The 26,518-nt window shown below is 44.2% G+C and overlaps 1 protein-coding gene across 2 annotated transcripts in view; it reads right to left on the bottom strand.

The window, feature by feature from the left end:
* The window catches only part of Ksr2 (kinase suppressor of ras 2), a 443,310-nt gene extending 417,576 nt beyond the window's left edge, over nucleotides 1-25,734 (bottom strand). For both annotated transcript variants that reach the window (XM_008847447.1, XM_008847448.1), the window contains exon 1: nucleotides 25,381-25,734. In XM_008847447.1, coding sequence (XP_008845669.1) covers nucleotides 25,381-25,560 — 180 coding nt within the window. In that variant the 5' untranslated portion in view covers nucleotides 25,561-25,734. The remainder of the gene's footprint in view (nucleotides 1-25,380) is intronic.
* Nucleotides 25,735-26,518: the final 784 nt, after the last annotated feature.

Below are 26,518 nucleotides of genomic sequence, written 5' to 3'. Positions count from 1 at the left end.
TATCCACACTCAAGAGCAGGAAATCTGGGTCCTTGTTGGCTCGAGCTCTGCTAGCTTTCTCCTCTCTTACACTGGTCAGGACCTTCTGCCTAGGGAATGGTGCTGCCCACTATGGACTGGGTCCTCCTCCTACCTCCATTAACAATCAAGACCATCCCCCATATGCATGCCCACAGGCCAACCTGATCTAGATAATTCTTCAAGACTCTTCAGTAGGGCTGGAGAGATGGCTTAGCAGTTAAGAACACTGTTCTTGCAGAAGACCTGGGTTTGAATCCCAGCACCAACAACTGTCTGTAACTTCAGTTCCAGGGGATCTGACAGCCTCTTCTGTCCTCTGCTGGCACTGCATGACACAGATGTACTTACCTACATGCAGGCATAATACTCATACACATAAAATAAAAATAATAAATAAAAAATATATTTAAAAAAAAGACTTCAGGTGATTCTAGGATATGTCAAGTTGACAGCGCTAATTAGGACACCTCCTTATAATTATTTTGATATATCACAGTGAAAGATTTATCGTCCTCTTTTTTTTTTTTTTTTTTTTAAAAAAAAAAAAAAAAAAAAAAAAAAAAAAAAAACCTAACCAGTATGGTATCCATGACTCAAAGCCCAGCATTTGCACATTCTTTTCATTGATAATCCAGAACCACACATCCCACTATGTCTTAAAATTTGTATCTGGCCCCTGCTGTCCATACACTGGACTTAAAGAAATACAGGTTATTTTGATTCCAGGGGTATGTGCAATTTGAACCTGTAGCTCGGTGCTTATCAATCTCACTTTCCCCTGCACTTAAAAACATTAAAAAGGGTGTTGTTTTTCCAGGGTGCACCATGATGCTCACAGACAGCATAGAATGACTCTTCTATCAACTCTCACCACCCACATTCGATAGCAGTTTAGAACATTCAAGTCCAACAGTAAGACCAAAATGAAAAGATTTCTTCTGTTTATCTGTTTTTGTTGTTATTTACATTTTCTTTGGAGACAGGGTCTCACTCTATTACCCTGACTGGCCTCAGAATTCATGGCAATCTTCCTGCATCAGCCTCCCCAGTGCTGGGATTACAGGCACAAGCTACCAAACCCAGCTGTTTGTTTGCAAGGGACGTGGAACATGGCAGAGAACAAGACGGCTCTTAGGCTGAATCAAAGCGGCAGGTACTTTTTGTTTTGTTTTGTTTTTTCACTTTCTTAGTCTCTTGTTCATTCAGATTTTTGTTAAAAGATGGGAATTTTTCACGTTAAATCTTTGAGTTTCTGAAATTCAGTCAAAGAAGAGAAATATTCAAAACTACAGACTGAACCCACTGGCAGGAGGTGACATCTCTCTGTGACAACCAAACTGCCTCCTGATACCCTGCCCCAGCCATCTTCCTCTTGAGGGTTTCCTGCTCAGTGCTCCTAACAACTGACTTTCTTTTTTACAAAATATTTTATTTATTATTTTTATTTTATGTGTATGAGAGTATTGCTTGCATGTAAATGTACCTGTGTCGTGCCCACAGAGATCAGAAGACGGTGTCAGATCACCTGGAACAAGTTATAGATGGTTATTAGCTTCCATGTGGATGCTGGGAACAGAACCCAGGTCCTCTGCAAGAGCAGCTAGTGCTCTTAGCTGCTGAGCCATCTCTCCAGTCTCTGACTTTCTGATCCTCAAAACCAAAAAGCCACATCTATAAAACTCATACCTCTTTCTGACATCATGATAAAAACAAAGCCATTTCTTCAGTTAAGTTTCCTAGTCACTGACACAGTTCAGCTTCTATTTATTCCTACTGAAATTGGGTGTCCTCAAACCCAAGTCAGGGGCTGGGGAATCCACAGAGAACACCAGGTGCAGCGGCTCACACTTGTATTCCCAGCAATGGTGAGATGGGAGACAGACGAGCAGATCCCTGGGACTCAGGGGTCAGTGAGCTAGACTACGAGGCAGGATTCCAGTCAATAAAAGACCTTGTCTCAAACAATGAAATGACACTGAGGTTGCCTTCTGACCTCCACATACACACCATGCATGTGTGCAATCTCATAGACATGACATGAACAGACACACACACACACACACACACACACACACACACACCTGTACATGCACACATGCAAAAAACAAGCTGGCCTCCAGTCTCAGTGCACGGTGACACCATGATCTGCAAAGATAAAGCTGCCACCTGTACTCTTATTAAGACACGGGCATGTTTGCTACATTTACCCCTTACAACTGCCACACCTGAAGACATGAACAAGTTATAAGCTTGTATATTCTTTCTGACAGGCTATGAGGCTGTATACAAGAAAAAGTCTAACAAGAAGTGGCTAGTCCATTTCTACATACATTTTTTTAGGAAATAAATAAGAATGTTTTACAAAGATTTCATTTCCAAAGTAGTCTTAACTCAAACTCACTAAAAGAGGTGCTCAGATGAATGGTGTACAGTGGAACATTCCCTAATCATTAGAAGGGCCTGCAATCCCACTTTGTGGCAGGACACAGATAAATCAAGCTAGGACTGAGCTGGAAGCTTCCCCTAGAGGGGAATTTATGGCGATAAATGCATTAGAGAAAAAGGTCTCCAACAATCTAAGTGTCTACCTCAAGAATATGAAAAGAAGAGCAAAATAAACCTAGAGAAGAAAATGAGGGGGAGGCAAAAAAATAAATAAATAAATAAAATAGTAAAAATAGGGGCTGGAGAGATGGCTCAGCACTTAAGAGCATTGACTGCTCTTGCAGAGGACCCGGGTTTGATTCCCAGCACCCACATGGCAGCTATGAACTATCCTTAACTCCAGCTCCAGGGGAATCTGAAGCCCTCTTCTGACCTCCGCAGCATTGCACGACATGGGTGCACTCACATACATACAGGCAATACACTAATACACATAAAATAAAAATAATAAATAATTTTTTTAAAAGTAAATGAAGCCGAAACATGGTTTTACAAAAAGATAAATTAAAATTATAAACACCTGGCCAGACTGACAAAGAGAAAAACACATATTGCCAAAATTAAGAATGAGAAGACATCACTACAGACCCCGTGGGCACTAGAAAGATAATAAAGGAAAACCAGGGACACTATATATGTAAATTCAACAATTTAAGTAAAACTCACCAACTCTTGAAAACCAAACTTGACACAAGAATAAATATATTACATAGTCTTAACACTACTGAAGAATTTTATTTGTAGCTAAAGCCTGCACGTGCATGTACACACACACACACACACACACACACACACACACACACCACATATATACACACATTGCTAGGAGCAGATAGTTCTACTAGTGAAACCTAACCAACCTATAAGGAAGGAATAACAACAATTCACCACAGTCTCCTCCAGCAAAACACAGGTGAAGGAAGCTTTTCTCAATGTCTTAGGAGGTTCGATCCAACATTAGCATCACCCTGATAAAGACAGAATAATAAAAAGGAAAAATCACAGAATATTCCTCGTGCAGAGACATAAATATCATTGATAAAACAATAACAAATCAGCCGGGTATGGTGGCGCATGCCTTTAGTTCAGCACTCGGGAGGCAGAGGCAGGCAGATCTCTGTGAGTTCAAGGCCAGCCTGGTCTACATAGTGAGTTCCAGGACAGCTAGGGCTACAGGAAGACCCTGTCTCAAAAAGACCGGAAAAAAAAAAGTAACAAATCAAATTCAGCAAAATAATAAAATAATATACTCTGATCAAAGGTACTTTATTCCAAGAATGTACTGGTGCAAAAATTCAAAAATCAAATGGTAATCCCTTATATTAATAGCCTAAAGAAAATGAACCAGGGACTGGAGAGATGACTCAGCAGTTAAGAGCACTGACTGGTCTTGCAGAAGACTGGAATTTAAATTCCAGCACCCACAAGGCAGTTAACAACCATCCCTAACTCCAGTTCCAGGGGATCCAACGCCCTCTTCTGTCCTCAACATGACAAGGGTGCACTTACATACACGCAGGCATAACACTATACACATAAAATAAACATAAATACACACAAAAAATCAACAATTAAAAAATGAGTTATATTTGAGGAGGATGCATAAAAGTTTATGTCATTTTAAGTAGTAGAGGTGATAAACATTACCATTGAAATCTACCCAATGACTTTATATCCATACACAGGTGCCAAGGATCCAAGTGCAACTGACTATCACTAGTAATAATCAGATACATACAGATTAGAGATGCATGTACCAACATCTAAGTGTTATTGGCAAAAACAAGTCTTTCTGTAAGAAACAGTATATTTTAAAATAAAATGGAGTTCCCAGCACCCACATCAGCTGACTCTTAACAGCCTATAACTTCAACCCCAGAAAATCCAAAGCTGTCTTCTACCCTTCCAGGGTGCCTGCACACATTTGGCATACAATCACACAGACATATTTAAAAATTAAAAAATAAATAAATAAATAAATCTTAAAAAAGAAAAAGAACTATATAACCATACTAATTAATCTAGAAAAAGCCATTTGACCAAATGTAACATCATGAAAACTCAGAAGAGTCAAGAACAGAAACAAACTCTTTCACCTTATAAAGTAAAGGTCATCTACCAAAACAAACTTTTTTTTAAAATGTCCAAAGCTAAACTTGTCATTAATGGTGGAAAAACTGAGTGTTTTTCCCCTAAGACCAAGAGCAAGACAAGGATGCCCGTCCCTCTGCTCCTATTAAACACTGCCGTGCAAGTCTGAACCAGTAGTATAAAATTTTTTAATTTAAAAATATAACTATCCTTATTTTCAGACAACACAATTATCTATGTAAAAAAACCCACAGAATCTATATTTTTAAGAAGTTCTATTATGTTTATTAAAATAACAAAATCAAGGCCAACAAAAAAGCACTTATATTTCTAATACTAAAAAGTAACAAATACATACCAAAAATTTTCAAGTCATGTCATTTACAACAGATGCAAAAATAAAATTATACACTAATAATAAATATGTGCTAATTAATAAAATATGTGCAGGATCTATATACTGAAATACAGCATTGCCAAAGAAAGAAGCTGGAGAGAGAAATATGTGGAAAGGTGTAATATGTTCATGGGCCAGACTTGACTTGACAGCTAAGGTGTCAATCCCCCCCGCAAGCCAATCCACAGATTTTATGCAATTGCAATCAAAATCCTAACAGAGATTTTTAAAAACAGATATAAATAAGTTAATTCTAAAATTATATGGTAAGAAAAGAATTAAGTAACCAAAACATTTTGAATAAGAAGACAGCTCAGACTATTCAATTTAGGAATTACAGGCTGGAAACATGGCTCGTGGTTAAGAGCACTTACTACTCTTGCAGAGGACTTGGGTTCAGTTCCCAGCACCCAGATTGTGGCTCATGACCATCTGTAACTCCGGTTCCAGGGGATCCAACGCCCTCTTCTGGCCTCCGCAGGCATTGCACACACATTGTGTACATACATGCAGGCAAAACACTTATACAGATAAAATAAAAATAAATAAGTCTGTTTAAAAAAGAATTACTGTAAAGCTATAGTGCTCATGATGATGTGGTATTGACAAAGGGGTTGACACATAAATCACTGAAACAGAAAATTCAAGAAATAAACATAAAGGGGCTGGGCAGATGCTTGAGTCTGGAGCCCCAGAACCCACATAAAAACTCAGGTACAGTGGGATGCAGAGACAAGAGGATCCCTGGGGCTTTCTGACCAGTCAGGTTAGCCAAATCAGCAAGCTCCAGGCTCAGGGAAGACACCCAATGTCAACCTCTGACCTACAGATGCACATGCACCCACACACACACACAAACACACACACAAATAATACCTAAGGTATGGGCATACCACATTGCACCCCATAAATGCTTATAATTGCATATGTCAACTAAAATTGTTGCAAAAGAAGAAACAGACACTGAAAAATATGGGTAATTGATTATACTACCAAGGTACAAAAAACCAACTCAATAGAGAAAGAAGTAGTCCTTTGAACAAATGGTATAAGTCAATAGGACACCCAAAGGAGGGGGTACTTACATCATATACAAAAATTAGCTGGAGAGATGGCTCAGAAGTAAAGAATACCTGCAGTTCTTCCAGAGGACCTGGGCTCAATTCCCAGCACCCACATGGCAGCTAACAACCATCCTTAACTCCAATTCCAGGGAATCCTCACCCTCTTCTGGCCTCTGCAGGCATTGCACACACATGGCACACTTACATATGTGTAGGCAAAACACTCATACACATAAAATAAAAATAATTTTTTAAAAATTGACTCAAACATATCATAGACCTAACGTGAATTATAAATTATATGTCATTTATAAGAAAATATAGGAGGAACTCTTTATGACCTGAGGTTAGACATAACTTCAAAAAACATGATCATGAAAGAAATAATGGATAATTCGGGCTTCCGTAGATTTTTAAAGTTTTACTCTTCCAGAGACATTATTAAGAGAAAGAAAAAGACAGTTACAGCATGGGAGGAGATTCACAAGCCACATGACTAAGGAGGACTCCTGTCTATGACCTAAAAGGAACTGTCCAAATGCAACAGAAAGGAAACTATCCAATTGTGGACCAAAGATATGAACTGACACTTTCTCAAAGATGGTATATGTGCAGGTAAGAGATAACTGCTTGAAAACAGGCTTGGCTTCATGTCTGTCATCAGAGAAACACACCTCAAAACCACAGCCACTTATTTAAATGGCTCAGGTTAAAATATAAATAAATAAATAAATAAATAATAAATAAATAAATAAATAAATAAAACCACTGGGGGCTGGTGAGATGGGTCCGTGGATGAAGGGCCTGCTGAGCGAGCATGAGAATCTGAGTTCAGATCCCCAAAACTCACAAGGACAGGAGCCCTTTGTACACAGCGGGGAACCCTGTCTCAAACAAGGTGGAACTGACATCCAAGGTTGCCCTCTGATCAACACACACAGACTCAGACACACGAACACATCACATACATGATGTTTTAAAATTTGTATACGTAAGAGTGTTTTGCCTGCCAGTATGTAAGTGCACCCATGTCATGCAATGCCCTCAGAGGCCAGAAGAGAGCATCAGACCCCCTGGAGCTGAAGTTACAGATAGTTGTTAGCTACCATGTGGGTGCTGGGAACCCAACCTAGGTCTTCTGCAAGAGCAGTCAGTGCTCTTAGTTGCTGAGCCATCTCTCCCAGCCCACATACATAGATGTTTTTAAATATCAAAGGTTTAAAAAGCACATGATGTATTATTTCAATTACTATGCAGTTCTATAACAGGCAAAAAATAAATCATTGGCTGGACATGGTAGTACACACTTCTAATCTCAGCACTTAGGAGGCTGAGAGACAAGTGGATTTCTGTGAGATTGAGGCCAACCAGGTCTACATAGTGAGTTCCAAGCCAGCTGGGGCTACAGGGAAACCCTGTCACCAAAAAAAAAAAAAAAAAATCAAATCAAATCAAATAATAAATCATCAATGAAGGAAAAAAAACATAAATGTGGTTGATTTAAGGGTAGGGTGAGAGTTAACTGTGTGGTGTAAGTGATCCACATCTAGACAGAGGTTTGGGCTGCTCTGTTTCTCCCATCTGGCAGAGTTCAATGATGTTCATGTAAGATCTATACTGTATGGATGGTGTTCTTCATCAAAAGGGAAGATGCACATGAACTTCAATAGATGGTACACATGTGGGTTTACCTCAGGAGGGTGCAGTACTGTGTGCAGTGTACTCTGAATCTATCAAATGCTGCAATGAATTCTTGGGTGGAGAAAGAGATGGACAGAAGCTTGATGAAAGCAGCAAAGCAAAGCGTTCCTGGTCACGGGAGGGGTGTTTGACTCTGCTGGATGCTTGAGATTTTTCATGATACACTTGGGAAGGAAAGCTAAATTTGTTAGCATTTATCTCCCATCTCCAGATATAAGTGAGTAAGACATCCTTCAGAGAACGCTCTGCCCATGAGGGCCTTGGAGCACACCACACAGAATTCCATCTTGTAGCTTGGTGTCATGTATATTGCTTTTGGAGATTATCAAAAAATACTGCTTCTCCAACTCAGATAAGGATAAAAATACAGAAAGTTGTATCAAAACTTGCTCTACTTCCTAAAAAATAGAAAGTTCCTAGGTAGCCCCACTTCATAGCTACTTCCAGCCCCTGTCGGCCTTTGTGCTCCGTGTAGCCACCCAGCTTGGCCATTCACCACCTAGCTCTCAGGATGGGCACAAAAGACATTCCTGCTGGGTGGGATACCCTGGGTGGGGAGGGAACAGGCGAGTAGACATTGACCACCGTACCAGGTCCCCAAATGGGTAAGAATAAAAACCATACAGAACAGATGGACAGAGAAGGGAGGTGGCTCTCCAGTTTGAACTGAAGAGTTGCCAGGGGTCTATGGACGGCCCCCTCGTCTCTACTTGCTGGCTACAGATCTAGATGAGTTCTTGAGCTGATTCCTTCACCTGAGGGAAGGACCAGACTCAAACCCTTCCCTCCCAAGAGAAGAGCCAAAGGACGGACGTCTCGAGGGAGCAGATCCAACTGAACAGAGGGACAAGGCTAACTACCACAATTCATTGGACTCGAAGGTCCACCTTATTTTGCAAAGTGAAGTAAACTAGAGAAACTGATACTGTATGCTGTCAGTCAAGTGTGAAATCTAAGAAAGTAAACTCAGAAAACAGAGGGTGGCAGGGCTGGGGAGTGGGGGAGGGAAGAAATGGAGACATACTGATGGACAGGAACAGTCTCAAACTTACAGAAAAATTCTGGGATCTAATGTACAACTTGGACACTATAGTGAGTAATAGTCTATTGTTTACCCAAAAGATGCTAAGAGAGCAGATCGGGAATGTTCTCATCACATACACACACAAGGCAGGAGTGACGTGGTGGGTGTGTTAACTAACTAATTGCATGACGTATGTATATCAAATTACCATACACTCTAAATGCACATTTGTCAATTATACCTTAATAAAGCTGGAAACAATTAAATGTGAAATAAAAATTTCTATTACTTTTTTTTTTTTTTGGTCTTTTTGAGACAGGGTCTCCCTATAGCCCCAGCTGTCCTGGAACTCACTATGTAGACCAGGCTGGCCTTGAACTCACAGAGATCCACCTGCCTCTGCCTCCCAAGTGCTGGGATTAAAGGCGTGCGCCACCACACACGGCTACATTTACAATTTTTCTCCTATTGTGTATGCATGCACATGGCACAGTGTGTGTGTATAAGTCAGAGGGCAACTTGTAGGAGCTGGTTCTCTTCTCCTTCCATGTTGGTTCTGGTAATCAAATTCAGGTTGTCAGACTTGGCTGCAAGCAGTTTTACCCACTGAGCCATCTCACCTGTCCAAACTTGAAGTAAAAAAAAACTTTAAGCACAACCTGTAAAAAGGACTTGAATATAGACATCTCTGCAAAGGAAATACACAAATGGCCAGTAAGCACATGAAGGATACTCACATCCTTAGTTACTAGAGAAATGTAAACAAAGACCGGAGTGAGATGCCTTACACCCGCCACAATAGCTAGAATTTTTTTAATGGAAAACAGCCAATGTTGTCCAAGATGTAGAGAAATTGGAACTTTTATGGATTGCTAACAGGGATGCAAAATGGTGGGACCATCCTGAAAACAATGTCAGGGTTCCTCAAAGAATTAAAAATGAAAGGCAGATGTGGTGGCATACATCTGTTAATCAAAGCACTTGGGAAGCAGAGGCAGGAGGATTACTATAAGTTCAAGGCCAATTTAGTCAACATAATGAGTTCCAGGCCCACTTAAGCCATGTAAGAAGAACTTGTCTCAAAAAAAAATGGGGAGGGGGGTAGACAGATGGCTCAGTGATTAAAAGCCCTTACTGTTCTTATAGAGTAGCTGAGCTCATTCCCAGAAACCATGTTGGTGACTCACAACTCCTTCTAACTCCAGCTTCAGGGGACCCAGTGTCCTCTTCTGACATCTGTGGACACCTGCATGCATGAACACATACTCACACAGACACATAAGTAAAAATAAAACCTTATACATACATACACAAAGACAGAGAGAGAGACAGAGACAGAGACAGAGACAGAGAGACAGAGAGCTCAACAGTTAAGAGTCCTTGGCATTCTTGCAGAGGTTCAGTTCCCAGCATCCACATCATGTGGCACACAACCACCTGTAATCTAGTTCTAGGGATCTCACGCCCCCTTCTTGCTTCTGTGGACACATGTATGCATGTATACATACACAGAGATAGGTAAATAAATCTTTAAAAAATATATGCATGACCCAAAAATTCCAAAGCATGGACTCAAACCATTTTTAATAGAACACTAGTCACAATAGCCAAAAGGTAGAAAAGATGTAGCTGTTTCCTGATAGGTGAATGGATAAATAAACTATTACATATCCATACAGTGGAGTATTATTCAGCCCTAAAGACGGAGGAAGTATTGATACATATTAGAAAGTAGATGGACCTTGAAAATAAGCAAGATGGAAAAAGCTAGACACAAAGGGACACATGCCATGGATCCCACATGCATGCAATATCTAGAGTAGTCAAGTTCAGGGATACAGAATGCAGCAGGGAGTACTGCTTGTTGGAGTGAGAAGGAGGCATTATGTAATGGATGTAGAATTTCTGTTTAGGATGATGAAAACTTTTTGGAAATTGGTAGTGATGGTGGTTGTGCAACAGTCCAGGGTACCTGCTGCCACTGAGCTTACTTTAAAAATGATGAGACTATGGGGGCTGGAGAGATGGTTCAGTGGTTAAAAACACTGGCTGTTCTTGTGGAAGACCTGAGTTTGAATCCCAACACCCACATGGCAGCTAACAACTGTCTGTAACGCCAGTTCCAGGGGATCCGGCAGCCTCTTCTGTCCTCCGCAGGCATTGCATAACATGGGTGCACATACATGCAGGCAATACATGCATACCCACAAAAAAATAAAAATAATAAATAAAATTTTTAAAATTATGAGACTAGGAAAGTTTATGTGTTTTTTACCAAAATAAAACTGATATTTGGGGCTGGAGAGATGGCTCAGCAGGTAAGAGCACTAGCTGTTCTTGCAGAAGACCAGTTTCAAATCTTAGCACCCACGTGGCAGCTAACAACCATCTATAACTTCAGTTCCAGGGGATTCTACGCCCTCTTCAGTCCTCCTCGGGTACTGCATGACATAGGTGCACACATGCAGGCATAACACTCACACACATAAAACAAAAATAAATTCAAAAGACTTGATATTTTTAAATGTTATTACATTCATTTTATTTTGTGTGTGTGTGTGTATGTGTGTGTGTGTGTGTGTGTGTGTGTGTGTGTGTTGGTACACATACCATGGTACACATGTGGAGCTCAGATGACCATTTGAGAGTTGGTTCTCTCCTTCCATCATGTGGGTCCTGAGGGATTAAACTCAAATCGTCAGGCTTGGTGGCAAGCACCTTTATCCACTAAGCCATCCCACCAGCCCAAAAATGTTAATTTTTCAAAAGTTGCATTGTAAGGCAATGCTCAACTCAAAGCTGGACATGGTGAGAGGACAGGAATGGGCAGATTTTTAAGGGTTTCCTTCCCTTGAGAGACATGGTCTTCAGGAGCTTGGATATTACAACTGCTGGCTTTTCACTGTTCCCCTGTAGACCGTCTAGGGGCTGTGAGGTCCCACCCTAAACTGGTACACTGTGACCCAACCCAGAGCTGTGGTGAGCACACGGTTCACTGTCAGGCACTGTGGGGAGGTGAGCCCTGTGTGGGCAGACTCAAAATCCCAGACCAAGTCTAAGATTATTGCTCAGCATCCGCCACCTGCATGCTGTCCATGTGCCGTGAGCCCATAGAAGGCCATGTGGGTTTGCTCACACTCTTCTTTGTTGGTCCCCTGTGTCTCTCACACCAGTGTCTCAGTTAATACTCATCAACTATGATTAACGTCAATTAATATGGTGTGGTCACACATTGGGACAGTGCCTCCCACATCAGCTCTGTTTACGATGCAGAACCACACAGGGCTGAAGTATCCCAACCTCCCTTGTGCCAACCTTCAGAATTGATGATCAATAAGAATACTGTGGTGAGGGGGCTGGGGAGATGTTCTGTCAATAAAGTGCTTGCCACACAAGCATGAGTATCTGAGTTTGAGCCCCAATACCCATGTTAAAAAAAAAAAAGATCCAGACATGATGGTACATGCTTGTAATCCCACCACTGGGGAAGAGGAGAGTGACTGGTGAATCTGTGGGGTTCACTGGACAGCCAGCCTAGTCTACTTGGTAAGCCCCAAGTCAACAAGAGATCCTGTCTTAAAAAGCAAGGCAGGGCTAGCAAGATGACTTAGTCTGTAAAAGTGCTCGCCATGCAAACCTGGTGACCTGAGTTTAATCCCCAGAACCTTGGTAGAAAGGCCAGATGTGACAGCATGCATCTGTAACCCCAACAGTCCTATAGTGAGATGGGAGGCAGGGACAGGAGACTTGCTCAGAAGTTCCAGGGACAAACAGCCTGCAATACACAGTGTATGGCAGAAACAAGAAAGAGACCCTGTCCCAACAAGGTGGAAAGAGAGAATGAACTCCCAAGAGTTGTCTTCTGACCTCCACACAAGTGCTGTGGCACATGCGTACACACAGACACAGACACACACACACACACACACACACACACACACAATCACAAATTAAAAACAAAAATGGGCAAGTTCTGAGGAGTAGCACCCAAAGTTGTCCTCCGGTGTCCACATATATGTACATACAGATACAAGAGTACCTGCACACACATGTGCACCGAACTCACACAAACACATGTACACACAAACAACAATTCCAAGATGAGCAGTCATTCAGCCTCTGCTGAGCCAGGCATTGTGTGTGGCTCCTGAATGTGCAATTCCATAAGTGGCAGGACAGCCCTCTATACAATCATCCTGGTTTCTTCAACAAGGAGACTGAGGCTCAAAAGAAGAGGTCATTTGCCCAAGGTCATTTAATGGGTAGGTCTGGGACCAGACTGGTACCCAAGCAGGCTTGCTGTGGAGGCCAAGCCCTTCTGACAACTGGTCTATACTGCTCCAAGTACCCAGTCAGATTTGTAGAGAGTTAAGTCATCATTTCTGCCCTCATCTCCCATCTCCAGTCCAAGCAGATGGAAGGCATCCCATCTTGAAACGTATCCACTGCTTTAACTGATGGCTGCTTAAACTCCGAGAACCAGATTCTCAGTCTTCATCAAGATTTCTATTAGGGCAAAACAGACAAATCGCCTCCATGCTCAAAATCTGCACTGCTACTGAACATGGAAACACACACCTGACATCCCAGCACCCAAAAGGATGGTCAATATGGGGCCAGCCTTGGCTACATGGTGAGTTTGAAGCTAGCCTGACCTACATAGTAAGACCCTGACTTTTTTTTTTTTTCAGGTGAGGAGAGGAAGTTTAATTTGACACTAGGAGGACTGACACCACAAATAAAAGAGTCAGACCCCTTGTTCAAGTTTTGGGGGGCTTCTATACTCAATTGTGGGGGAAATGCAAACAAAAGGCAAAACAGCACCCTGTCTTTAAAAAAAAAAGCAGGAGAAAAAGAAAAGAAAAGGAAGGAAAGGAGGAAAGAACAGCACCATCCCACAGACGTACACAGCACCATCCCACAGACGTACACAGCACCATCCCACAGATGACGTTCACAGCACCATCCCACAGACGTTCACAGCACCATCCCACAGATGATGTTCACAGCACCATCCCACAGACGTACACAGCACCATCCCACAGATGATGTTCACAGCACCATCCCACAGACGTACACAGCACCATCCCACAGATGATGTTCACAGCACCATCCCACAGACGTACACAGCACCATCCCACAGACGTACACAGCACCATCCCACAGACGTACACAGCACCATCCCACAGACGTTCACAGCACCATCCCACAGATGACGACGTACACATTGTGCAACTGATGGAATTTAAACTCTTCTAATTGCCTCAGTGGAAAAAAGCAACAAGATACATGTGAATTAATGTTGAAATAGTTAAACCAGTATATGTAAAATATTGCCATTCAATGTGCCAAATATAAAGACATTAATAAACTATTTTCAATTCTGTTCATTATACTCAGTGCTTAGAATCCCAAGTACAGTCATCATTAACAGCCCATTGCAATCAGAGCTTATGGCATTTCTATTTTTAATTTCTATTTACTTTAAAGATTCTTTTTAACATTTATTGAATTTTTGTGTATTTCATACATAAAATCAACTTTATACCCCCTTCTCCCTTCCCCTTTGACTCCCTCCCATAGCCCCCTCACTGGAGTTCATATATTCTGTCATTTGCATTAAGGCCTATTATGTCCCAAGATGTCCCTCAGTGCAAGTTCATCCACTGGGGTTTAGTCAGCCTATCTAGAGCCTCTCCCTTCAAGATCAGCTCGATTTCTTTTATTTTTGATCGTGTATGTATGTGTGTGAATCTATGCACATGTGAGTGCAGGTGCCTGTGGACACCAGAAGAGAATACTGGATCCCCTGGAGTCCCAGACAGCTGTGGGATGACTGACATGGGTGCTGGGAACCAAACCCAGATCCTCCGCAGGAGAAGTGAGTGCTCTTCACCCCTGAACCATCTCCCCTACCTCCACTCAAGGCATTTCAGCCACAGCCACACGTGGCAGGTGCCTACCACCCCAGTCTGCTGGGACATAAAATGTCTCTCTTTGTCTCATCCTCTCTCCTCTCTACAAATGCCTTGAGTCCTACTTCCATGAGTCCTACATTTCAAGATCTGTCACCAGGGAAACCATGTAGTAAAATCATGCTCTATGGCTTTGGTGGTTATTAATCTTCAGTCACAGCATCCAGCCACCTTGGAAATACCTCCCCTCAGCCCTGCATCTACTCTGGTCTCCCCCAGGCCATGCCACCTCTGGGGAATCCAGAGTACAGGGGTGACTCTCTGCCTACCTGTTCCTTGTCTGTGGCTGTCTTGCCACAACAGCTTGGGTCAAATCGATGACTTTAAACCATAGCAAACTCATAAAATAGGAACAGTCACAGTTACAATCATGACCCACTGGAGAGGCGCTCCAGGCCTCACAGAAACCCTGCAGAAGAAAGTTTTTCTGCACTGAGACTTGCTTCTCCTATGTTCATTCCTTTTCCCTTCCCATCCCTCATCTCCATCCTCCTTTCTGGCTGCCTGGTATCCCCAGCCTTCCTCAGTCTCTGAACACCTCCCCTGATCCCAGACCTCCACAATGGTACCTTAGGGGCAAGCAGGAACATTGAACTCTGCTCTTTCTTCCCAAAGGTTGTTGGGAGGGGCCTAGAAAATGATAGCTCATTGGAAAGAAAACAGCAAACCCCATGTAGAACCCATTCTGAAAGTCAGAGGAATCAGGGAACGCCTCAGAAATAAAAGTTTGCCACTGACTTAGAATTCAGAGATGCCCCTATGATAGAGTAGGGGGAGAGGGTGAGAAGGAGAAAGGGGTGAGACCTTCACAGGCTGGACTTGGCCAAAACTAACAGGTAAAAAATAAAATAAAATGCAGGCATGGTGGTGCACGCCTTTAATCCCAGCACTCAGGAAGCAGAGGCAGGCGGATCCTTGTGATTTCAAGGCCAGCCTGGTCTACATAGTGAGTTCAGGTCAGCTGGGACTACAGGGAGACACTTTTTGTCTCAAAAAGACAAAAAATTAAAATTAAAATTAAAAAATTAAAAAATAAAATAAAATATGCACTCATGCTGAGGATACGCAAAACAGATATCTTTCCACACTGTGCATAGAGAGTAATCTGGTAAAACTTAACAAAAGTCCAGAAACATTGTATCTTTCACGAAGCTGAAGGAAAACACAAGTGACAAGAGCATCCACAATAGAACCCTTCATGACAAACATAAGCATCCAACAGCAGAATTATAGTCAGGGATTATGGAACACCCATAATAATGTAATACTATGCATCCATTAAAAACAACACTTTAGGGATGGTGAGATGGTGAGGTGGGTAAAGGTGCTTGCCACCAAGTCTGGTGACCTGAGTTCAATCTCTAGAATCCTCATAAACATGGAAGAGGAGAACTGACTCCACAAAGTTGTCCTCCAGCCTCTATATGTGTGCCACAGCACACACATCTGCACATTTGTATCATGGGCCTGCACACATATACAAAATAATAATGAATAAGCTTTTTAGAAAATAACACCTTAGGGCTCAGTCAGTACAGTGCTTGATGTTTAAGCATGCAAACCCTAATATGGATCCCCAGCACCTACACAAAAGCCAGGCAGTCTACCTGTAACCCCAGTGCTTAAGACAGACAGGAGGGTCACTAACACTTGCTAGCTTGTCACTAGCTAAACCCTGGTGAGCTCCAGATTCAGTGAGAGACCCTGTCTCAGAAAATAAGGTGGAGAGCAATTGAGGAAGACACCTGATGTCAACTTCTGGCCTCCACATTCATGTGCACACATGTGCATGCACACACAAACACATACATACAAAATAACACTTGAATAACCTGAAGAGATATGAAGATATGTTTGATGTATAAAGGGGACCTCATAGCTCCAACCTGCACAAGGGCTTCAACTTGATTATCCAACTGTCTGTATGACAAATGTTAACAGATCATGAAGGCCCTGACCACAGAGCCCAATCCACCTCACCCATGTCTTCGTATTATATATAATGGCACCACCAGTCACTTCTTTGGCCCCATTCAAAATCCTCAATTTTCTCAAAAAAAATTTTTTGAGACAGGGTTTCATTATGTAGCCTTGGCTAGCCTTGAACTCACAGGGATCTATCTGCCTGCCTCTGCCTCCTGGGTGCTAGAATTAAAGGTGTGCCCACCATGCCCTGCTTATAATCTGAAATTCTTTGCTTTCCTTCACCATCCCCACATCCCACTCCTGGGTAGCTCTCATCCACTTGAACTTCTTCACACTAGTCAAAAGCATAGCCCTGACTGCCTTGAACTTCCATTAAAAGCTCCTGACTTGTCTCCCTGATAACAAACTAGGCCTCTATAGTCTATCTTCCCTACACCTACCAGTTCTAAAAACAAACACTGGAAGCCAGGCATGGTGATGCTCACGTGTAATCCCAGCACTTGGCAGAAGAAGGACTGCCACATGTGTGGGGCCAGCCTGGGCTACATAGTGAGTACCAGACCAGCAAAACTATAGGGTGTTTTGTGACAGAATTTGTATGTTGTGTTGAAATATAAATAAATAAATGAGGCTGGAGAGATGGCTCAGCAATTAAGAGTATTTGCTGCTCCTCCAGAGGACCGGAGTTCAGTTCCCAGCACCCGCTGGGCAGCTCATGACTGCTGGTAACTCTAGTTCCAGTGGATTGGCACCTTCTTCTGGCCTCCTCAGGTATCTGTACTCACAGTGCCTCCCACATATACACAGAAAAACTAAAAATAAATTAAAATCAACAAATACATTATTCACCCCCCCCCATTCAAAGGGCTTCTGTTATAGATGGATTAAAGCTGAGTTATCTTAACAAAGCTCTCCAGGACCAGAGTCCTGTCCTACTGCCTACTTCATCCTCACCCCTTCCCCACCTCCCCACCCACCCCCAACACACACCAGTGATCTCCTGGCTGTCTTTGCAGCATGCCTATAACACATCCTGACTCTGGAAGCTTGTACCTGCCATTACTCCTCCTGGCACACCCTCCTGAGACACTTCCTGACTTCCTTCCTGGAGTTTGTGAAACTCCCTTAGCGGAGTGTTCTGGATAGTTTCAGTTGTCAACTTGACACACCTGGGTGGAGGGAACCTCAACTGAGGACTTTCCTCCATTGGATTGGCCTGTGGCCTTGTCTTTGGGGAATTTTCTTGATTGTTTCAAGAGGTGGGAGGGCCCAGCCTATTGTGGGAGGTACCACACCCCTGGGCAGGTGGTCCTATGTTGTATAAGAAAGCAGGCTGAGCACAGGCCAGCAGAGCAAGCCAGTAAGCAGCGTTCCTCCATGGTCTGTGTTCCAGGTTCCTGCCCTGAGTTCCTGCTTTTACTTTCCTCGGTGATGAACTGTGACCTGAAAGATGTATGATAAAATAAACCCTTTCCTCCCCAAACTGGTTTTGGTCAGTGTTTTGGTCACAGTAATTGAAAGCTAACTAGAGCAGTTTTCACTCACTTGTCTGTCTGGTGCTCTTCAGTTTAGTTCCTCAGTCGGGGTGCCATTGATTCGAATGCTCTGATGACCCCCAGCGGTTCCCAAAGAAGCATGCCTCCCAGAATCCCTGGCCACGTTGACTGTGGGTTTATCCGTGTCACGTGGCTGGCTGAGGGGTCATTAACCAAGGTTACAACAGAGGCTGAAGAAAAGCTCAGGCATTGAATTCTATCCTCTTGCTACTATAGAAGAAAGTCCGGCCATTGTACTGGAGCTGGGCCATCATACTGGAGGAGGCCATGCAGAGGACACTGTGGCAGCCAGAGATGTAAGGACCTCGTGGGTCCTCCAGCCCCATTTGAGCCACCAGATGAACATGGCTCCATTAGGGCCCAGGGTAGGATCAGCAGAACTGGCCAAATTATAGACTCGTGAGCAAATAAATGACTACTGCGTCAAGCTACTAAATCTTGGGGTTGCTTGTTCTGTTATAGAATATCTTATGCATGTGTATATATAGGTGCATGCATGTGTGTGCATATGCATACGTGTGTGTGTACAAAAGGTCAACCTCAAATGTTGTTGCTCAGGTGCCATCAACCCTGGTTTTTGAGACAGGGTCTCTTGTTAGCCTGGAGCTCACTGAACAGATGAGGCTGACTGGCCAGAAAGCCCCAGGGAGCCACCCATCTCTGCCTCTGTAGCTCTGGGATTACAAAAGCACATCATCACAGCCAGCTTTGGTTTTTAATATGGGTTCTGGAGGCTAAACTCAAGTCCTCACACTTGAACAGAAAGCATTTTATCAACTTAGCCATCTCCCAACCCCAGTTATACAATATCTTACAGCTAACTGTGGCTGAGACTCTGCTCTCCACAAACTATGCCTTCTCTTCATTCTAGGCCCGCAGCTAAACATCTCCTCCATCTTCCCTGCAGCATTGTGACTGAATTCTCGCTCAGGGAGGCAGGCAGATGGGATGGGGGCAATTCTGGGGGATGAGGCTTTTGAGCAGCTCTGAATCTGTGCATACTCTGCCCTTCCTGGATGTAAACAATGATGCTACAGGATCAGAGGCTGACACCTGGGAGGACAACCTGTCCATCAACCCACCTGGAACTGCTTGAGGAGCAAGAAAACTGCTTTACTCTATCAGGGGTCTACCCGTTACAGCCCATCCCACTTCACTTCATAGCAACTCCCACCGAGAAGGGAAGGCTGTTCCCCTGCCCCTGCATCCAGGCTGACCACGAGACTCACATCAACTAACAAAATGCAATGGAAGCCGCACTGTGCCACTCCCCAGTCTCAAGATCCCCCTGTGACTACTACCCTTGCTCTCTTAAGATACTAACATCATGGAAAGTATTGCACTGGGAGGCCAAAGGAAAGAAGCAGCTCAGCTGTCCTGTCCCCCAAACCCTTCTGCCAGCTGAATGTGGCCCCATGAGAAAGACCAGGCAGACTAGCAGAAGAACCAGCCAGCAGAAAACAACTCACAGAATCACAGAAAATTATAGAACATCGTCTTAAACTCAACATGTCTCAAATGGAGCTAAGTCCAAAGACCAGACACAGATATATGAAAAGCAGAGTCAATGAGTGCAGCTATGGTATCTGTGCCATATAAGAAGACACCATGACAACAGCCCTTGGTCCCAATCCCCCATCATTTCCCCCTCCCTTTGCAATCTGACCACAATGGCATGGTATCTAGCTCAGAGCCACCTCCCCTTGGCAGAGTCTCTAGCCTTGCTGTTACTTGCTCACCTTTCAGGCAGCCTCTGTCCTCTGGGGTCTTTCCATTTCTCCTACAGACTGAGCTGGGCCAAATCTCACCTACTACCTATTCTTATCAAGTCCAGAAACTAAGGACAGTTTTTACATTTTTTAAATTTAAAAAGAAACATAATATATATGACGTATGAAAATCATATCAAATTCAAAATTCAGGGGCCACAAAGTTTTATTGGAAAACTCCCCCAAGTTCTCATCCCTCTATATGTTTTCTGTGTCTGCCACATGCTTCAGTAGCTCAGGGGAGTATTCACAGTGCAACCGCGGAGCTTACAAAGCCTAAGTATTTGCTATTCATCCCTTCACAGAAAAAATGGACTAGCCCCTGCTATAGACTGTTATCAATCTCACAGTCAATCATCATTTTATTATATTCACTCCAAAAAAACTTCTGAAGGCATCTATCTCCTCCCACAAAGATGAAATTTGGTTGGTGGGACTCCCCTGTGCTAAGACCCTAGGAGTCAATGGCTTAAATTCATCTCCCATGACCTTCCATCAACTGTCCTCCATTCTGAGCAAACCTGTCCCTAAGTGTCACCATGCAGCATAACCTCCATCCAGTCTATCCTTGTCTAGAGAGCAGCATGTCCCCTTTTGCTGCAGCCTTCACCTTTCCCACCCTTCATTCAACTCCAAATCCCCATCTCCTCAACCAAGAGGCTTTCCTCACTGCCTGGCCAAATGTTTCCCCGGGTGGATTCTATAGAACAATCCCCCTTCCCCAGAGACATCCTTGGGAAAGGAAAACACTGCAAGCTCTGTCCTCCCTTGGATCCACAATGCTCATTGATGGCACATAAAAGGCTCTGAGAAGTCCTGTAGTAAAAATACCTAAACCCTCTTTTGCTTCGAGCAAAGGTTCCTAAACTCACTAACCATAGAGTTTGCTTTGTCCACAGAATACCAGCTTCTGGCACAGGGTTAGCATCCCACAGAATTAGAGTTCTTGGGAAACACCAGAAAACTCCTTCTTCTTTCCCTCTGCTCCAAGGCATTCCCCTGTCACCTATCCCACACCACCCCATGCTAACCACCATCACTGTAACAGTTTGAATGAAAATGCGCCCCCAGGCTCATGTGTTCCAACACTTTGAGCCCAACAGATGGTACTGTTTTAGAAGGCTGTGGAACCTTTTAGAGGTGGAGCCTTGCTGGAGGTAGTGAGTCACTAGGGGCAGGTATTGAGATTCCATAAACTGGCCTCGCTTCCTGTCTGTTCCCTGCTTTCTGTGAACTGAACATGACCAGCTACCTCAAGCTCCTGCCACCACACTTTCCCATCTTGATGGATGGCATCCCTTCTTAAATGGTGAGCCAAAATAAATCTTTCCCTCCTTAAGCAGTTTCTCATGCAGTCACAGCAATGAGAATGGTGATTAATGCAATCAATCTGTGGTCTGTTGAGCATCCACAGGTACTTTGTTCAAGTTAATGTTAAGTTTTTAAAAGTGTCACCCTTGGCAATCCTTTCAACCACCCTCTGACATAGGAATTATTATCCTACAATTGTCACTTTGGGTCAAAATATTTAAATTTATAACCAAGATAAAGTACGACAGCCACAAAGGCAACCTGCACCAGTCTAACTCCAAAGCTTGTGAACTTTCTTTTCCATCAAAAGTTCCCATCCTTCTATTACTAGTAATACCTACTAATAAAAGATGAGGCCAGTGTCACTGGTTGCCTACCCATCACCCATCAGTATTTTCCCATGCTAATAGAATCTTGACTTTGGGTGGTGTGGCAATGGGGCATCTCTGACAATGAAAATGATGGTGTTCCTATTTCCCCCTGCCACGGCCCTTGCAGCTGGGACAGGCCATTTGACCCTGCTCTAGCCTAGAAGACATAACTGAACATCATTGGTAGGGGGAGGGTTATCAGGAAGTCTTTGTCTCCTGAAGTCAAATTTATGAACTTCCCATCCCTCCACACTCACCAGGTCCTCCTCTTTCCTGCCATAGATGCAGATGTGACTGTTGGAGCTATGGAAGCCATCTTGCAACCATCAGAGAAAGACCATTAGAACTCCCAAAGACACAGGTGCTACTTTTACTGACCTACTAAATCAACCCAAGCACCTCCAGACCTGCAGACTCTATTAGCTGAGAAAAGGAAGCCATCATGTACTTCACTGTTGAGTTTCTCAAGTCATACAACCAAATGAATTCCTAGTGAACTCTTTGCTGTCTTCAAAGCACTGAGGGCTTCACCTTGATTACTATTTCACCGTGACATTGTTCACCTTTCTACCCTAACGATGAAGCATACTTTGTGAAAGCCAAGTTCATGTTGAATACTTTTGTCTTTTTGGAGTATATACACGTTACTACTGCTTATTATTAGCAGTGTCTTCTGGATGGTCTATTCGATCTCTTACTAACTTCAGTGTTTGTGAGCAGGGTGTCCTCACCATTGAACAGCTGAAACAGCATCTACGTCCTAAAGCATTAGGTTTTTTGTTTTATTTTTGCCTGTTTATTTTGTTTGTAGAACTGGGGACTGAACCCAGGGTCTTGTATATATCAAGAAAGTTGTCTACCACTAAGCTACAACCCTAGCCCTCTTTTCATTTTTAAGTTGAGTCACAGTCTTATTATGTAGTCCAGGCTGGCCTTTGGACTCTCCATCCTCCTGCCCCACCATCCTAAGTGCTAGGATTACAGGTGTGCATCACCACACCCAGCTTAGATTAGCAGTTCTTAAAGTAGCCCTATGAAAACCTTCATCAGAAACACAAGGGCTGGGGGCTGGGGATATAGTTCAATGGTAGAGCCCTTGCCTAGCATTCACAAGGCCTTGGGTTCAATTTCCAACACCGCAAAAAAAATTATACACATAAACACAAGGTTTGCTTACTAAATGCAGATCTCTAATTCATCTCTCCACTTCCATCAGAATGAAAATGCAGCTGTTAGATGCTGAGAATCCGAATTTTAAGCAGCACCCTTGTGAGGCTTTTATGCATAAGATTTGATAGCTGCTACAGCAGAAAGCTCTATGGATGCAAATGTGAGGTCTGGCAGGATTTGACCCTGAGTCACCAGCCCCTCCCCGGCTCTAGAGATCTGAGAAGTCTAAATTGGCATAATTGCTCTAGACCAGTCCCTGGGCAATATAGATAAAGTGGCTGGTATACTCTGTGACATCCTCAGAGCAGCAGATTTTTAATAAGATGTATCCCTGTAAGTCCAACTTCCTGGCAGTACTTCTGTCTCCCCAGTTTCAAAGAAAAAGCACCCTTCAGAAAGAAGCAACAGAACTCAGTGCCCACGGCCTGCCTGTCTGTTTTTACAGTACTGAGAATGGAACCCAGGGCTTTGTGCACACTAGACAAGCTCTCTACCACTGAGCTACATCCCCAGTCCGGAAACCCAGTGCCCCACTGTGTCAATCACCACTCTCCAGGGAGTTAGTTATCAGCAATAAAGCATGCTTTAAAAAATTTTTAAACAACAGAAGAAAACTCCAGAGAAACGCTATGATATACAAACTGGCATGGGGGATTGGGGAGGTACACTCCTAACATTACTGAACAAAGAAGGCCTGGGGTGGCCTTCAAGGATTATCTGTTTAAACTTTCCCATGTACAGTTCTGAACAGAATCTGCTCTGGACCCTGTGCAAAGACAGGGGCTGGGCCAACACATCCCACACTTTTTCTTCCAGCAGCCAAACATGAGCCAAGCCTTCTCTCTTGGAGCTCTGAGAAAGGCATTACCTGTGCCTCCCAACACACGTCCCACTCCCCACCTTGACATTTATCTTGTTTCATTCCGGGATCTTGTTACCACCTGACAGGTGCACACAGGCATATATCCAAGGGTGGCAAACATCATATTAAAATACACACACATGGGGCTGGAGATATGGCTCAGCGGTTAAGAACACAGGCTGTTCTTACAGAAGACCCAGGTTTGAATCCCAGCACCCACATGGTGGCTAACAACCATCTGTAACTCCAGTTCCAGGAAATCCAACGCCCTTTTCTCTCCTCTGTGGGCACTGCATAGCATGGGTGCACTTACACACATGCAGGCATAACACTTATATACATAAAATAAAAATAGATAAATAAATTTTTTTAAAAATACACACAAACTTTTCTTTCAAAATGATGGCTTCCTCCATACTGACATCTGGCCAAACTGAAAACCATGGAGGAAAATTTAAAGGCGCAAAACTTTATCTGGGAGGAATCTTCATGCAGGTGATCCAGTTAGTCAAGACTGAAGAATTCAGGCTTCAGAAACTCACAAGCCAAGCCTAAGACCAGAAAAACCTCCAAGCTCTGTGGTACAAGACCAATCCACTAAAATGAAAACTCCCCCCCACTCCCCCCCTCGCACCCCACACTCCTGCTTTGCTCTGCACTCCACTGCCACCACCCCATGTCAAATGCCAGCTTCAGGGAGTTCCTAAATTAAATCAAGCTATATGGACAACTGGGCCATTTTGAGAGTAAAAAGGTGTAGGGGTTGATCGTTCTAACGTTTTGAACAATGTGGATGCCCAAAGATTTCAGGAACAGCAGGCATTTTCCAAAATCCTGAAATCATTCTCTAAGCAAATGGCCTTTGAAAGAAAGAATTCCTGCCATTTCTTTGCAGTAACTTTGTAGCCATTCCCCCATGAGCACCCCACCACCACCACTGGTTAACAAACTGCTTGGAACTCCCCTCAAGTTGGGCTGGAGAGACTGGTACAGTATGGGAGATGTAACTCTCCTGGACCCCCTCTTCATAAAACCCCACAGGCAGACCAAGAAGACTTTCCCACACAATCTACTGGAAACATAGTATATTTTCTCTTTTTACACATTTGAGGCCTGCAGCAGCCCGGTTACATCCAATGGTTGCTTTGGAAATGGGTACCTCTCTGGACATTTTTTTCCTAAGGTGTATATCACCAAGTGGGGGGGGGGAGCTACAGAGCAAAAAGGTACAGTCTCTCCATCCAGTCAGCCCCATCCTGCCAGCAAAAACCACCTTTTGACCACCTGCAGAATGCGCGCAAGGTCACGTGGGTTCCCTGCAGCTCCTTAACGTGTTACCCAGCACACAAGCCCCTGTGGCATACAAACAAATCCCTAAGCATCATCATCATAATAATAAAGAAAAATAAAGAACTCCTTCCACTGAGAGGAAACAAATAATCGTGATAAGAGCCAAACCGTAATAATAAAGAATAACAATTACTACTGCTACGGCCGCCCAGCCAAGCACAGGGAACAGCGGCACTGGAAAAAGACATCCACTCTGGCTTTGCGAGATAAATCACACCGCATCATTTGTGCCCACCTGGTTTACCCATTTCCCTCCCCGACCCCCAAAGAGAATCCCAAAGGGAAGGGGATGGGGAGAAGGGAAAGGAAGGAAGGATTGCCCCCTCCCCCCCCAGGGCAACACCTACCTCCAGGGTCCTGATCTCTTTCTGTGTGAGGTCGTTGGAAGTAGCACACTTGGTCCTAAGCCCTTCCAGATTAGAGATGCTCAACTCAATCATGTTCTGGACCAGCTCACACTGCTGTAAGGCTTTTTGCAAACTCAGAGGCTGCTGTTCCTCGCTTTTCGTCATGTCTTCCTCATCCATCGCTTGTTCTGCAACCCCCCCTTCCCCTCCTCCTCCTCCTCCCAGAGAGAAAAAAGGGGGGAGGGAGGGAGTAGAGGTAGAGGGAGTCCACCCCCCTACGCCTCTCCAACCACTGAGACTTCTCAACAATGTCTCATGAAGAAACCCAACATCCCACACAGGGTTGAGGCGGTGGGGGTGGGAGGAGGGGACAAGAGCCAAAATTTATTATGATTTTTTTCGGGGGGGGAGTGTTATGAGGCAGTCTTCATTAGAATGTCCCGTCTCTCTCCTTCTCTCTCTTTCTGAGTCTCTGGTCCCTGAAAAGGGAGAGATGCAGAAGCCAGCCAGGTGGTAGGATGCAGTCTGTACACTTAGAGAGGAGGAGAAGGAGAAAGAGGAGGAGGACGAGGAGGAGGAGGGAGAGGAGGAGGAGGGAAAGGAGGAGGCAGAGGAGAATAGAGCTCACTCTTCGCACACCCGGCTTCGTGAAGGACGGAATAATATGTGTATAAATATATTTGGCTGGCTGGTTTTTATGTCAAAAAGGAGCGCGTCTGCCCCCCTCCAGGTCGCAGTGACAGGGCATGGTCCTCGGGTCCCAGCGCTCAGCGCGTTCGCAGGATGCCGTGCGCACGGCTGGCGCGGCTGCGGCTGCCACTGCGGCTGGCTGCTGTCTCCTCCCCTCGAGAACGCTGCTGCTGCCGCCGCCGCTGCTGCTGCTGTTGCTGCCGCCGCCGCTGCTGTCGCCGCTGCTGCCGCCGCCGTGCTCCGGGGGTGACGGCTGCTGCGATCGCTCCTGCCTGGCTCCACACCGACATCTTGCCTGTCAATCACAGGGCGGGGTGGGGAGGGGAGCGAGGGATGCAGAGCCGCGAGGCGCCGTGCTCGCAGCCGGTCCTCGGATCCCCCACCCCACCCCCACCCCGGGCGCGCGGGGGACCCGATGGCGGGAGGTGGCGCGTGCACCTGCCCGCCG

Source organism: Nannospalax galili, unplaced genomic scaffold (assembly GCF_000622305.1).
Source record: "Nannospalax galili isolate Female #2095 unplaced genomic scaffold, S.galili_v1.0 scaffold120, whole genome shotgun sequence".
NCBI lineage: Eukaryota > Metazoa > Chordata > Mammalia > Rodentia > Spalacidae > Nannospalax > Nannospalax galili.
This window is presented reverse-complemented; position numbering and strand designations above follow the sequence as displayed.